This window comes from Erpetoichthys calabaricus, chromosome 6 (genome assembly GCF_900747795.2).
Source record: "Erpetoichthys calabaricus chromosome 6, fErpCal1.3, whole genome shotgun sequence".
Taxonomy (NCBI): Eukaryota; Metazoa; Chordata; class Cladistia; order Polypteriformes; family Polypteridae; genus Erpetoichthys; species Erpetoichthys calabaricus.
The window spans coordinates 184,940,620-184,953,901 of record NC_041399.2 but is presented as its reverse complement, the minus strand read 5'-3'; the positions used below and the strand labels follow the sequence as shown (position 1 = coordinate 184,953,901).

General features: G+C 38.6%; 1 protein-coding gene across 1 annotated transcript in view; it reads left to right on the top strand.

Annotated features, from left to right (window-relative positions):
- The window catches only part of scn5lab (sodium channel, voltage gated, type V-like, alpha b), a 212,276-nt gene that overhangs the window by 97,954 nt on the left and 101,040 nt on the right, over positions 1-13,282 (top strand). The window contains exon 4 of the mRNA XM_051928791.1: positions 10,528-10,682. Within this exon, the coding sequence (XP_051784751.1) occupies positions 10,528-10,682 (155 nt within the window). The remainder of the gene's footprint in view (positions 1-10,527; positions 10,683-13,282) is intronic.

Below are 13,282 nucleotides of genomic sequence, written 5' to 3'. Positions count from 1 at the left end.
ATAATAATGTGCACACTTGGGTCTGAACCTGAGAAGGACAAGCTCCACAGGTGGTTGAGACCTATTTGAAGAGGACAGGACTACCTGCAGAAACTGGAATAAAAGCTGCTCCGCAATCATCATGTTAGAGCACTTCAGATGTGTCTCCTGGCTGCTAGAGTCCATCTGCCCTGGGTATGTGGTCGCCAGCAAGTCTCACAGGGCTGGTGGTTAGTGGGCATATGAATAGCTTCTGAGGCAGATAGGGGCAGGCAAATGGGTGAAGCAGCATGTGCTCACTAAGTGCCATGCTTGCGAATGCTGATCTCAGAGCTCCTTTTTTACTGGTTTCTCCAGTAGTCCCACCCCTTTGGGCAGTTGAGCAAGTGTATGAGATATACTGTATATGTGTGTGTGTATGGTAAAGTAGTGGTGCACCTTGGGATGATTCTGTTACAAAAGTGTGCCACAACAGAAAAAAAGGTTGGGGAAAACTGATCTAGATAATAATAATATGAGGTTAATTTATTTGGCAGACTTAGTGAAATGACTCAACTTAGGCAGAAAATAATTGAGAAATTTACAGGCCTGAAGGAAAGGAGGGCAAAATTTATGTTCAATAAAATATAGGTATCCTGATCATAAAGACAGAATAAGATTTAGGTTGGACTTGTCCTGTGGGTGTAATACATGACAACTTTAAGGGGTGAGTTTTGTTTTAAGATGTGGAGGTTCTGTGAATCTTACAATGTGAATTTGTGTCCAGGTGAGGTAATCCTGTCAAACTTGCATAGGACTGGCAACTAGCAGCAAGTGTAGAATGAAATTACACTGGAAATTACTCTGTGGGTGTGCTAAATGATAAATTGGGATGCATGACTTGATTGTATGATGTGGATTTATGAAAAACAGTGGAAATGGCCAAGGACTGGGCATCCTGTTAGCAGAAGCAGAATAAGATTTGTATTTGACTTACGCTATGGATGTGTTGTAGGACAGACAGAAGTCCAACTCATTGGAAGATTACAGAGGTGGGAGTGCAGACATTATGACATGGGTTTTGACAGAATGGGGAACTGGGCAAGTTGGCAGAGGATCGGCAATTTAGAGACTGGTGTATTATAAAATTTGGATGGCAGGTGCACCTGTTCCTTTCCACATGTATAGGGCAAGTTATGGGACGAATAAGGTCACTGTGGATGTAATGGACTGAAATCTTGGAGCACAGTAGAAATGGGAAACCTGGCATCATATTGGGCATATTGGTGGAAAGGATATAATACATTTTAGCCTGGATTTGTCCTGTGGGTCTGGTACTGCACAGGCCAAGATGTGCATTGATACTATGATGAGGACCACCAGAGTATGTGGAATGACCAGATAGATATGAAAGGCACTATATACTGAATAGATGTGAAGGTACTATAGATAGATAGATAGATAGATAGATAGATAGATAGATAGATAGATAGATAGATAGATAGATAGATAGATAGATAGATAGATAGATAGATAGATAGATAGATAGATAGATAGATAGATAGATAGATAGATAGATAGATAGATAGATAAGGGAGTGCAGTCCATTTTATTAAAGACCCAGGAGTACTTCCACTGCAAGGGCTACTGCCCGATAAATGTACATCCGGGTCATATGGAAGTCCCATTTATTAAGGAGTGTATTTCCCTGCTGTGCCCCCTTGCGGCATCCACGGGCCCTAGCAAGGCTGTTTCCGGACTAGATTCCCTACTGGTTCTGTACTGGGCACCGATATCCAGGGCCACTGCCATCTACTGTCCTGGGGGAATAAGGAGTCCCCCGCGACATCTTCCAGTGGGCTGTTCGTTCATCCACTCCAGACATCACTTCTGGGTCTGGCTCATTTCCCTTACTGGTCGGGATGCCCTTCTTCCTGCTTGGAGCCACCTGTCCATTTATGGAACCATCCCCTTTTCTAGTTGGGATGCTCATCCAACCTCTATGGCATTTACACACTATTATTGTCATTTTCATCATTTCAGATTGTTTTTCCTTTTCATAAAAGCCACCGGGTTGTTGATAGCAACTGTGCTGATGATGAGTTTGGTTTTTGAAACCAAAAAAGGCTACATTCACACTGCAGCTCAATTTCCAATTTTTCTCTTATATGTGACACAGATACAAAGTTTATGGAGAAGTCTGAATAGCTAAAAGAGATACAGAATCAAATTTCTCAGAAAGGATTTACATTGCTTTCATAAAAACTATATTGCATCCAAACCTGTCTCATTGCACTCTCAACAGCTCCGATTTTTTGTTTTTTATCCCTTTTGTTTGCCATCATGAGTGTACAAATTTCCAGACATTCTGCACTTAAACAATATGAAGTAGCACAACAACAAGCATCTGTCTGACTAAATTCTTTTATTCATTTTGGACACTGAGGTGCATTCAGGACAGACATCTGTACTCATATCAGATTTGGATCAATCAGGAAGCAAAAATCAGTATATAATCACTTTTAACTATAATGTGAATGTAGCTTTAAAAGTCTTGCATTTTTTCAAGACAATGGCTTTTTTATGTTCAACAACATCATCCAAAAAATGTTAAATAGTGTAAAAAGATGGAATATGGGAATGTTAAATCAAGATAGCATTGTAGCCATTTTTTTCAGGAAGGGGTTATCTCCTCCGTTATTGTAGGGCTTGCCACAAATTTTGTGTCATGTCATTGGGTAGTCCCACGCTCATACTGGACCAGTTTAAAGTTACCTGTCATCCATATCTGGTGTGGGTGAAAAAAGGAATATTTAGAGCCAAACCCTTATAGGTACTCTAAGTATACATACTAAATACAGCCAGGAATCAAATCCTGGAATCATGAGACAGTAGTGTTTATCACTGAATCACTATGCCATCCTATTAATAAAACTTTTTTATTGTTTAAATAGGACAGGCGTCATGCTGCTAAAGAAAATAATTGGACTCTAATTTTGAAATTGGTTGAAGTAGCCACAGCATTTGACTTGTAATGAATTAGGGAGCCAGTTCTTGTAGAAAAAATAATTAGTTAATTAGTTAACATGTATAATTTATTTTTACAGTCACAACAGGGTATCATAAACAGTAACCTTGAATAGAGTGCTGTTATCTCAATATATTGCACATTCACTCATACAATTTAATTTGCATGTTTTTGGCATTTGGGAGGAAAGCAGAGTAATTTTTGTAAGTATCAGCTAAGCCTCTTTGTTTGCCACATCTCCATGATTTTGGGTTAACTGCCCTTGCAGTGCCAGGCAGTGCTTTCAGATATTTGTGGTTTCATTCATGAGAATGGTAGTATGCAGTCTACAAAAGGTTTTATGGGGCAATAATTTACAGCCCTACACCATGTGGAAAGCTGGTATTAATTTGCTTTAATCTGTTTCTCTGCATTAAAAGCATCCACTTTGTTGAAAGAACCCATTTCTCTTGAATGACTCTCCAGTCATTTGCTGTTAAAACAGTAAGCCAAGTGGAAAAAAAGAAAAGTTATAAATCATAAGATGTAATCAGCCCAGCAAGGAAAATGGTAACTCTGAACAACACTTAACATGAAATCAAGATGACAGTGAAGTTAGCAATGCCAAAAATTTATACATTTTATACTTTTCTCTGATTATGAATGAAAAAAAGGTCAATTTCATACAGATGATAATAAGAACATTTTTGCATAAATATTAACTCCAGTCATACTGGACAAATTTATTTTGGCTTTCTCTTTTAACTATAACTTTGAAGTGGATCCATTTTACGTCTGTCTCTCTTTTCTGTGTAAGAGGAACAATTTTCCAGGTGCAGGTGTGACATTTTGGGGTTTGATTATGAATTCCACCTCTTTTCCTGTTGCCTCAGAAGCCCCATTCAGAAGGGTGTAACTAGAATGGATAGTTTCTCATGGGTTGTACCATCCTTCTTGGTTAGTCTTACACTTGTCATGTTTCTGTTGGTATTTCTTCATAGTTACAAGGCTGTTGTTGCTACCTGATTAGAAAGAGAAGGTGAGAGAGAAAGATCAAGAAGCTGTAAAACATCTAGAGTTCTTAATTCACTCCCCAATGATATAACATATGCACAAAGATGGTGTGGCAGGAAAAGTGGCACAACAACAACAACCTTTATTTATATAGTACATTTTCATACAAATGGTGTAGCTCAAATTGCTTTACAAGATGAAGAAGAAACGTTTATATGAAACAAAAATAAGATTAGGCAATACTAAGTGTGGGATATGGCCGGCCTGTCATCCCGGCCAACAACCCCAGGCTGCCAGATGGAGCTCTCCCTGCATCATGGAAGTGCCTCGAATACCAGCAGGGAATCATGGACGATGGAGTTTTCCTTTACAGCCCTGCTGGATACCACAGGAGCCAACAGATGACACTGCAGGGAGGCCCAGAGAGTTGTTTGTTCCCTATAACCCAGAAGCACATCGTAGGCAAGGCGACAAAGGAAATGACGTGCTTCCGGGATGAAGAAAAGGACTTTTTATCTGACCCAGAAGTGATAAGGAATCACATGGACTGTAGGGTTGGAACCACTTCCGGGTCAGGGAATATAAAAGGACGATGGGAAATCCCAGACGGGGAGCTGAGCTGGGTGGAAGGGTGGCAACGCATCTGGGAGTGAGGAGGATTATTGTTATTGGTTAGTGATTGTTTACTACAGTGGGTTGGCACCCTGCTCGGGATTGGTTCCTGCCTTGTGCCCTGTGTTGGCTGGGATTGGCTCCAGCAGACCCCCGTGACCCTGTGTTCGGATTCAGCGGGTTGGAAAATGGATGGATTAGTGATTGTTTATTGTGTATTTATTTGAATATTGTGGAGAAGAGGGTGCTTTGTGCACGTTTTGTCTAAATAAATATAATATTTGGACTTTTACCTGGTGTCTGACGTGTGGTCTGAGGGTTCAAGGGGTCATGGGGACCCTAAAACTGTCACATAAGTAAAAAAGAATTAAGTAAGGTCAGATGGCCAAGAGGGCAGAAAAAACAAACAAAAAAAAACTTCACATGGGCTGGAGAAAAAAAAATCTGAATGGGTTCCAAGGCCAAGAGACTGCCAAGGCACCACTGGGCATTCTACTTAACATAATTGATCTAAATCAGTCCTCATGGTTTTCAAGCTTCATGTGAAAGAATTTGATGATAATGGAAATCTGGAGTACTTCCTTCAGTCCATCAGTGTAGGGACTGCATGGTGCCTTGATCAGATGGTGGTGTTACAGATTGCCACCACAGAAAAAAACAGAAAAAGAACAGTGGAGAATAGTAGGAATTAGTATGGATTGCGGAGTCTTGATGAAAATGATCATTTAATGCACATAGAGTTTTAACAAGGATACTCTAAAATGTAGCTGTGAGAAAGCCATGTTAAAATAATGAATGTTTAGCAGTTTTTTAAAATGCTCCACCATATTGACCTGGCAAATTTCTGTCATTAAACTATCCCAGATTTTAGGTGCATAACAACATAACCACTTCTTTTAAGTTTAGCTCTTGGAATTACAAACAGACACACATTCAAAGATCTAAGGTTACAATTTGGAGAATAAGGTCAGAGGCATCCCAAAATACAGGATGGAGTGAAATTATTTAAGGCTTTGTAAAAAATTAGCAGTATATTAAAGTCAATTCTAAATGGCACAGTAACCAATATAATGACATTAAAACTGGTGAAATGTGCTCATATGTTCTTTTCCTAGTCAAGATTCTGGCAGCTGCATTCTGTACTAGTTGCAACCGATTGATGTCTTTCTTGGGTAGTCCTGAAAGGAGTGCGTAACAGTAATCTAACAATAATAATAATAACAATAATACATTTTATTTATATAGCACCTTTCCCATGCTCAAGGCACTTCACAGAGTTTAAGATAGAACGGCAGGATATACAGTATAAAGCATTGTACAAATCAGATAAATAAATAAAGAAGATTAAGACAGTAAATTCAGAGAAAAAGCCTAACAGACAACATAATTGATGGTCTAGCACACACATAGAGGTTAAATGAGCATCTTGACAGAGAGGTAGACTAAAAGAAGGGTGATAAAGTCAAGTAGAGCTAATCTAGTCAACAAAAAACAAAAGCGTGAGCTAATTTTTCAGCATCTTGCAAAGGTATAAGGGATCCAACATTTACTATATTCCTTAAGTGAAAAAATGTTGTCTTGGTTATCTGAATTATATTTAAAATTTAGGTCAGTCTATAATAACCCCTAAATTCTTTACCTCCATCTTGTCTTTTAAGATTAATGGATTAAGTTTATTTCTAATACCCCCACTATATCTGTTTTCTCTTTATTTAGTTTGAGAAACACAAATAAGACATTAGATCAGTGAACCAAGAGAGTTGGGGTCATCAGGCACTATTGATGAATCCAGTTGTGTGTCATCAGCATTGCTGTGGTAGTTCACATTATGCCTTGAAATACTCTGACCTAATGGAAGCATGTAGATCGAAAAGAGCAGTGGACCCAGAACAGATCCTTGTGGAACAATGTATAGAATATCATGTGTCTTCGAAGTATAATCAACACAACTAACAAAGAATTTTGTACCTGTTTAGTAATGCTTAAACCAATTTAAGACATTTGCCGGAGAGGCCCTCTCACTGACTAAGGCGAGTATTGTGATCAATGGTATCAAATATTGCCCTCAGATCTAAGGGGATGAAAACAGATAAACAGCCTCTGTCCTCATTAACCCGCAAGTCATTAATATTTTTACCAGTGCAATCTCTGTACTGTAATTTGTTCTAAAGCCTGATTGAAACTTGTCAAGACTAGCATGTTTATTCAAGTGATCATTTAGCTGCGTAATGACTGCCTTTTCTAGAATTTTACTTAAGAAAGGCAGGTTAGAAATAAGTTTAAAATTGTCAAAAACAGAGGAGTCGAGATTATTTTTCTTGAGCAGAGGTTTAACAACAGCAGTCTTGAGACAGTCCTGAAGACCCTCATATCTAATGATGAGTTTACTAGTTGGTTGGTACTGGTTCAAGGACACAGGTGGAGGGTTTCAGTTCAGAAATAATAATACATAGATTGGATATATCTGCCCTGGTGAAAGAATTTAATTCTCTTATAATGGAATACTGGGATTTAATAGGATCAGGTTTGGGAGTATGTACTATATTTTTTCTAATATCATTAATTTTGTGTTTAAAATGTATAGCAAAAATCTCACAAGTTTCACTGGTATTTTTTTGGAGGCATTCCATTGAGTTACCTGGGTTTAGCAAATGATCATTAGTAAAGAATAAAATTCTTGGTTTACCAGCATTATCATTTATTATTTTAAAGACGTAGCACCACCTCTCAAGACGGACTATGTTGTTATATTCCTTTATTTTAGCCTTCAATATTTTATAGTAAACTATCAATTTAGTTTTAATCCATTTACGCTCAGCTCTCTGGTATGTACTCTTTAAATCAGGCACTGTTTGGGTCTTCTATGGTATAATAGTGCTGGAGGATTTCTTAACTATCTTTTCAGGAGTGATTATGTCAGCAGCAGCTATCACTTTAGCATTAAAATTTTCCACCTCGCTGTTTACATTATTATCCCTATTGCAGTAAGCACTACAAATGAACTGGTTGTTTAGATTGTTAGCAAAGTTTTGAAGCTGCAGATGTATCAAAATAGCGGTTTTTAACAATAAGTTACTCATTAGTTGCAGTTGTCAGTATTTCTACATTAAATAATGTGAAAAACTGGTCTGATATACCAATATCCACGATCTGCCTCACATCAACTTTTAATCCTTTAGTAATCACTACATCCAGCATGCGACCCCCCCCCCTATGTGTGGGCTGGCTAACATGCTGGCTCAGATCGAAAGAGTGCAGGAGATTTATAAATTCTTTTGCTTTCAGGTCATACAGTTTATCGATATGAAAATTAAAGTCACCAACAATTAGGAACCTGTCATAGTTAGTTATTATAATTGACACAAAATCCGAGAATTTCTCAATGAAAGACACATCATATTTAGGAGTTCTATACACGGACAATACTAGAGACTGGGATACTCCACGAATAACAATGGCAAGATACTCAGAAGACGCGAACGTACCAAAGACATTTTTACACTTTAACCGGCTCGAGTAAATACTCACTAAGCCGTCGCGTTTTTTACCTTGGCGAACCGAATAAGTAAAACTGTAATTCATAAGTGCAGATTCAATTAAAAGTGCTGCACCATCAGAGATGAGCCACATGTTAATTAATGTAAGAAAGTCGATTTTCCTATTACTAATAAGATCATTGATGTAAAACATCTAGTGGTTAACGCTCTAACATTTAATAATGCCATATTTAAGTTCTTGGAAGAACAGTGCTGTATTGACAGAGTGTTACTGCTGCTCAAAATGGTAATTGTTATTTCTGTTAATGCAGCTTTGATCAGCTTTTTTTTTATTTAATCTATAACCTGTTGTTATAGTTTCAATACAGTGCACTTCTAGAGGTGAAATGTTAATTAAATTATTCACATTTGTGCCACAGTGGGTTTTTTACTTAGACTTAGGTTGGTTATTATAGTATTAATGCAGTGCACAATTAGAGGAAGAGCTTGCTACAGAGTTATCATATCCTAGAAAGGCATTATGGAAACAATTTGGATTAGAATAACATAGTCAGGAGAGACAAATTGCTTACTGATGTTTTCGGTGAAGACCCTATTAGAATGCAGACCATCTTGCCTGAAGAAATGCGGCCTCATCCAGTTGTCCAAAAACCCGATGTTTTGTCCCTTGCAGAAGCCTTTCAACCAGTGGTTTAATGCCAGCAGATAACTGAGTGTTCATCCAATTTTCTAGCCAGAGGTAAGGGACCCGAAATGAAGATTCTCACTTCCAGGGTCCTGTCCTTTGTGGCACTAATAAGTGCTGTGAAATCCACTTTAGGAACCTTAACTGTTGGTATCGCACATTGTTTACTTCGGAATGTATTACGATGGTCCCCACTGCCCTGTCCTTGGGCCTCTCAAAGATTGCTGGCGCTCTTCTTGTAATATGTCATACATGCGTACTGGGAAAACAAGAAACAAAAGATTTTTGTTTGGGACAAGAAATATTAAGGTTTCGTATGATAAAATCTCTAAAAACAAATACATCACCCAGGACTGCGGGCATGGTGGGGGAGCAGAGAGGGGTCGAAACGGTTCTGGATGGAGATGCTTGCATGAGCATCTAACCCTAAACCCCTATCTTAGCTGTCAGCACATAATTTAGTTCAGCTCCACAGCTGTCACGTGCACATTTCTTTTAGGACAGGCAGTATAAAGTATGCTGAAAGAGAACGTGATGGGCACAGTGGTTAGTCTTGCTCTCCTAAAGTTCTCAAGTGTTGAGATAATGTCCCAGCCTAGGCACTGTCTGTATTTTCTCTCCATTTCTGCATGACTTTTCCATCCACATTCAAAAGATGTGCTAACCACACTAAATAGAGACCCCAAATTAGCCTAGTTTGGGTATATAGGTGATGGCCTGGCACCCAGCTCCTAACTTGTGCCTGATTCTGCTGGAAGAAATCATCCGCTTTGAAATAAGGAGTATCACACAATGAATTAATGTGCAGATGTTCACTGGCCACTATGATGTAGCTGTGAGCACAGAGTGGAGGAATAAGCCGAATTGAGCTTTTTTTTTTAAATTTCACCTTTCTTGAAGTTTTTCTTTCTTTGTTTGGTGTAATGTTTTCCTGTTGAGTCTTGAGTTAACAACCTTTGCTGTGAGAACATTTTTACTAATTAAGACTTTGCAGTTTACTTTGAAAATTGAATGGAGCCAACCCTACCTGCATACTCAAAGAATGACAATACTTTTACATATTTACTGAAAATGCTTTACTGTAAATTGTAAATATAATTTTGTAAAATAATATTTGGTGTGTGTATGCTGTGCTGTGTATGTATGTGAGTAATAGGTTTGGATGAGGTGTGTGTGTACAGAGTAGAGTATGTTTGTTTGAGTATATGTGTCTATGAAGAGATGGCGATAAATTGTGTACATGTATGGGACTGGTGTTGGCGAGTGTGTGTGTGTATATGTATTTGCATGAGGGCATGGTGAGGTGGCTTTGAAAGGAGCAGTCTGCATGTGGTGGAGGAGAATTGGAATGTTTGGGACAGGAGTGGTGGAGTGTGGAGTGCATGTGTATATGGGGATGTGGGAGTAGAAACTGTGTGTGTGTGTATGGGATGGAGTTGATGATTTTATGGAGTGATAGAGGAAAAGAGTGTGTGTGGGGAATAGTGGGAGAAGCAAGTGTGTGTACGTATTTGTGATAAAGGGGATGGAGTGTATTTGTTGTGTGGGTAGGGTGTGTGTGTGTGTACATATGTGTTTGTGTAAGATTTATGTAGGTTTGTTGGATTGTGTGTGTAAACAGAATAATGGTAGTGAAGTTTCTGGTTATATGTGAAATCACTAATGCTGTAGACATGAAAGGGGATAAGTATAATCAGAAATGTGCATGAATAATTCTTCTGTTGAGATATTAAAATTTGAATTTTTTTGATCAGCATGCGTGCGTCGTTTTCCATGCTGTGAAATTAACACCACACAGGGAGTCGGCAGAGCTTGGTGGAGGCTAAGGAAAACCTGCTACCGAATTGTTGAGCACAGCTGGTTCGAAACATTCATCATCTTTATGATTCTTCTGAGCAGTGGTGCCCTGGTGAGTTATTATGATTTCTTCTTTGCATATTGTATATGCTAACAATGTTATTTACCCTTAGGGAACATGTGACTCTGAACCCCACTTTCCCCACGCCCTTCCATCCAAGCCCTCTTGTTTCTTCTCAAATGGGCTGCATGATGGTTACACACTGACTTATGTTTATACATCATCCTCATCTTTCTTGATTTAGATGTTAACACTATAGTGGAATATGTAAACCTGCAAGAGCTGAATCTAACAAAATGGCTTAAACAGCTAATGGACAGAAGCTATACAAATTTTGGAGCTGTCCAGATAGTGAAGAGCATCTTTAAGTAGCACTGTCACACAAAATAAAAATGGTTGTTTAAAGACATTGTCCTGCAGACAGAGGACAATGCCTCAAGTTGCAAAATGGTGCCATCAGCCCACCCTTTTTTGAGCTTGAGTCCTGGAAGCATCAATTTAAGTTAAACAGTTATTTTCCATCTTCCTGAAGACCATAACCGATAATAAGTTGTCAAGATGTCAGCATTGCAAATTGACAAAGCTTTTATAAAGCTATATTTTCAACGTAGGAGGATTCACTTTGGTAAAAGGAATTATGTCTAATAAATTATATCTGCTGTTTTCCTTTTGGATCTTCCATCTCAGTAATTCATTTTAATGTTTCTTCTTGACTCCATCTCTGTGCTCAGCCTGTAATGGTACACTTGTGCTAATTGAGTTATTTCAAATTGAGGAATGTTTACTGTCAATATGCAGACATAAACACAGTCTGTTACTTTTTTCAGTGTTGATTCAGCAAAAAACAGGACTTAAAGAGTCAAACATGACACGGTTAGGCTTATTTATTAATGCATTTCATAATTAAAATGCATTAGTACTGTCTTTGAAAAATCTAATAGAAATTAACTGCTTTTTAAAGTTAATATCAACACGTGAAAATATGTGACAGTAATGAAAGCAGAGCCTCCATATGCAGTTGTAATAACATTATTAAAACTTAGTACACGACACACACCACTTTTTCAAATACAAATGTACACAAAACCATGTACGGCTCATTTTATGAACCCACCTTCACCATGACAGTCACAACAACCAAAAAATCAGTTCAACACAACACCCATTCACACATGCAACCCTTTGCAGGCAAATATGGAGCCATCAAGTATTTGGGGGTGTGAATGGAGACGTACTTCGTTAGGGGGGACTGCAAATTCCATTCAAACAGTTCTTTTGGCACAAATTCATCTATCGTCAATGGCATGGTGCCACTCTGTTACTTATTAGTTTGATATGCAAGTAAGAAAGTCACTATATAGAGTTTAGAGTGGATTCAGAAATTATTCAAACCCCTTCTCTTTCTGCACCCTCTTTTGTGTAGTATATATCATTTTAAATAGATAAATTTGCCTATCAATCTACACTCAATACCCCATAATGACAAAGTGAAAGCATGTTTTTGGAAGGTTTGCAAAGTATTCAGACTCTTTTGTGTGCCAATCCAAACTGTTGTAAGGTGCATCCTGTTTGCTTTAATTCTTCTTAAGATGTATCTAGAACTTGACTGGATTCCACGTGTGGCAATTTAAATTGATTGAGCATAATTTGGAAAGACACACACCAATGTTTATAAGGTCACACAATACACACTATGTGCTAGAACAAAAACCAAGCCAGGAAGTCCATGGAACCCAATTTATGATCAATTTGTGGCGAGGCATAGATAATGACAAGGGTATAAAACTATTTGTAAAGCTTTGAGCTTCCCCAAGAGCAAAGTATCCACAATAATTGTAAAATGGAAGAAGTTAGGAATCTTCCGTTTCACCAAAGTGAGTAACTAGACAAGAATGGCCTTGGTCAGGGATGGTACGAAGAACCAGTGGTCACTCGAACAAAACTTCAGAAGTACAGTAATCCCTCCTCCATCGCGAGGGTTGCGTTCCAGAGCCACCCGCGAAATAAGAAAATCTGCGAAGTAGAAACCATATGTTTATGTGGTTATTTTTATATTGTCATGCTTGGGTCACAGATTTGCGCAGAAACACAGGAGGTTGTAGAGAGACAGGAACGTTATTCAAACACTGCAAACAAACATTTGTCTCTTTTTCAAAAGTTTAAACTGTGCTCCATGACAAGACAGAGATGACAGTTCTGTCTCACAATTAAAAGAATGCAAACATATCTTCCTTTTCAAAAGAGTGCACGTCAGGAGAGAGAGAGAGAACAAAGCAAGCAGTCAAAAAAAAAATCAATAGGACTGTTTGGCTTTTAAGTATGCGAAGCACCGCCGGTACAAAGCTCACACCCCCTCCGTCAGGAGCAGGAAGAGAGAGAGAGCCAGAGAAAAAAAAAGTCAAAAATCAATACGTGCTCTTTGAGCTTTTAAGTATGCGAAGCACCGTGCAGCATGTCCTTCAGGAAGCAGCTGCACACAGAAGGTAGCAACGTCCCTATCGTCTAGGTGTGCGAACAGCCCCCCTGCTCACACCCCCCTACGTCAGCGCAAGAGAGAGAGAGAGAGAGAAAGTAAGTTGGGTAGCTTCCCAGCCATCTGCCAATAGCGTCCCTTGTATGAAATCAACTGGGCAAACCAACTGAGGAAGCAT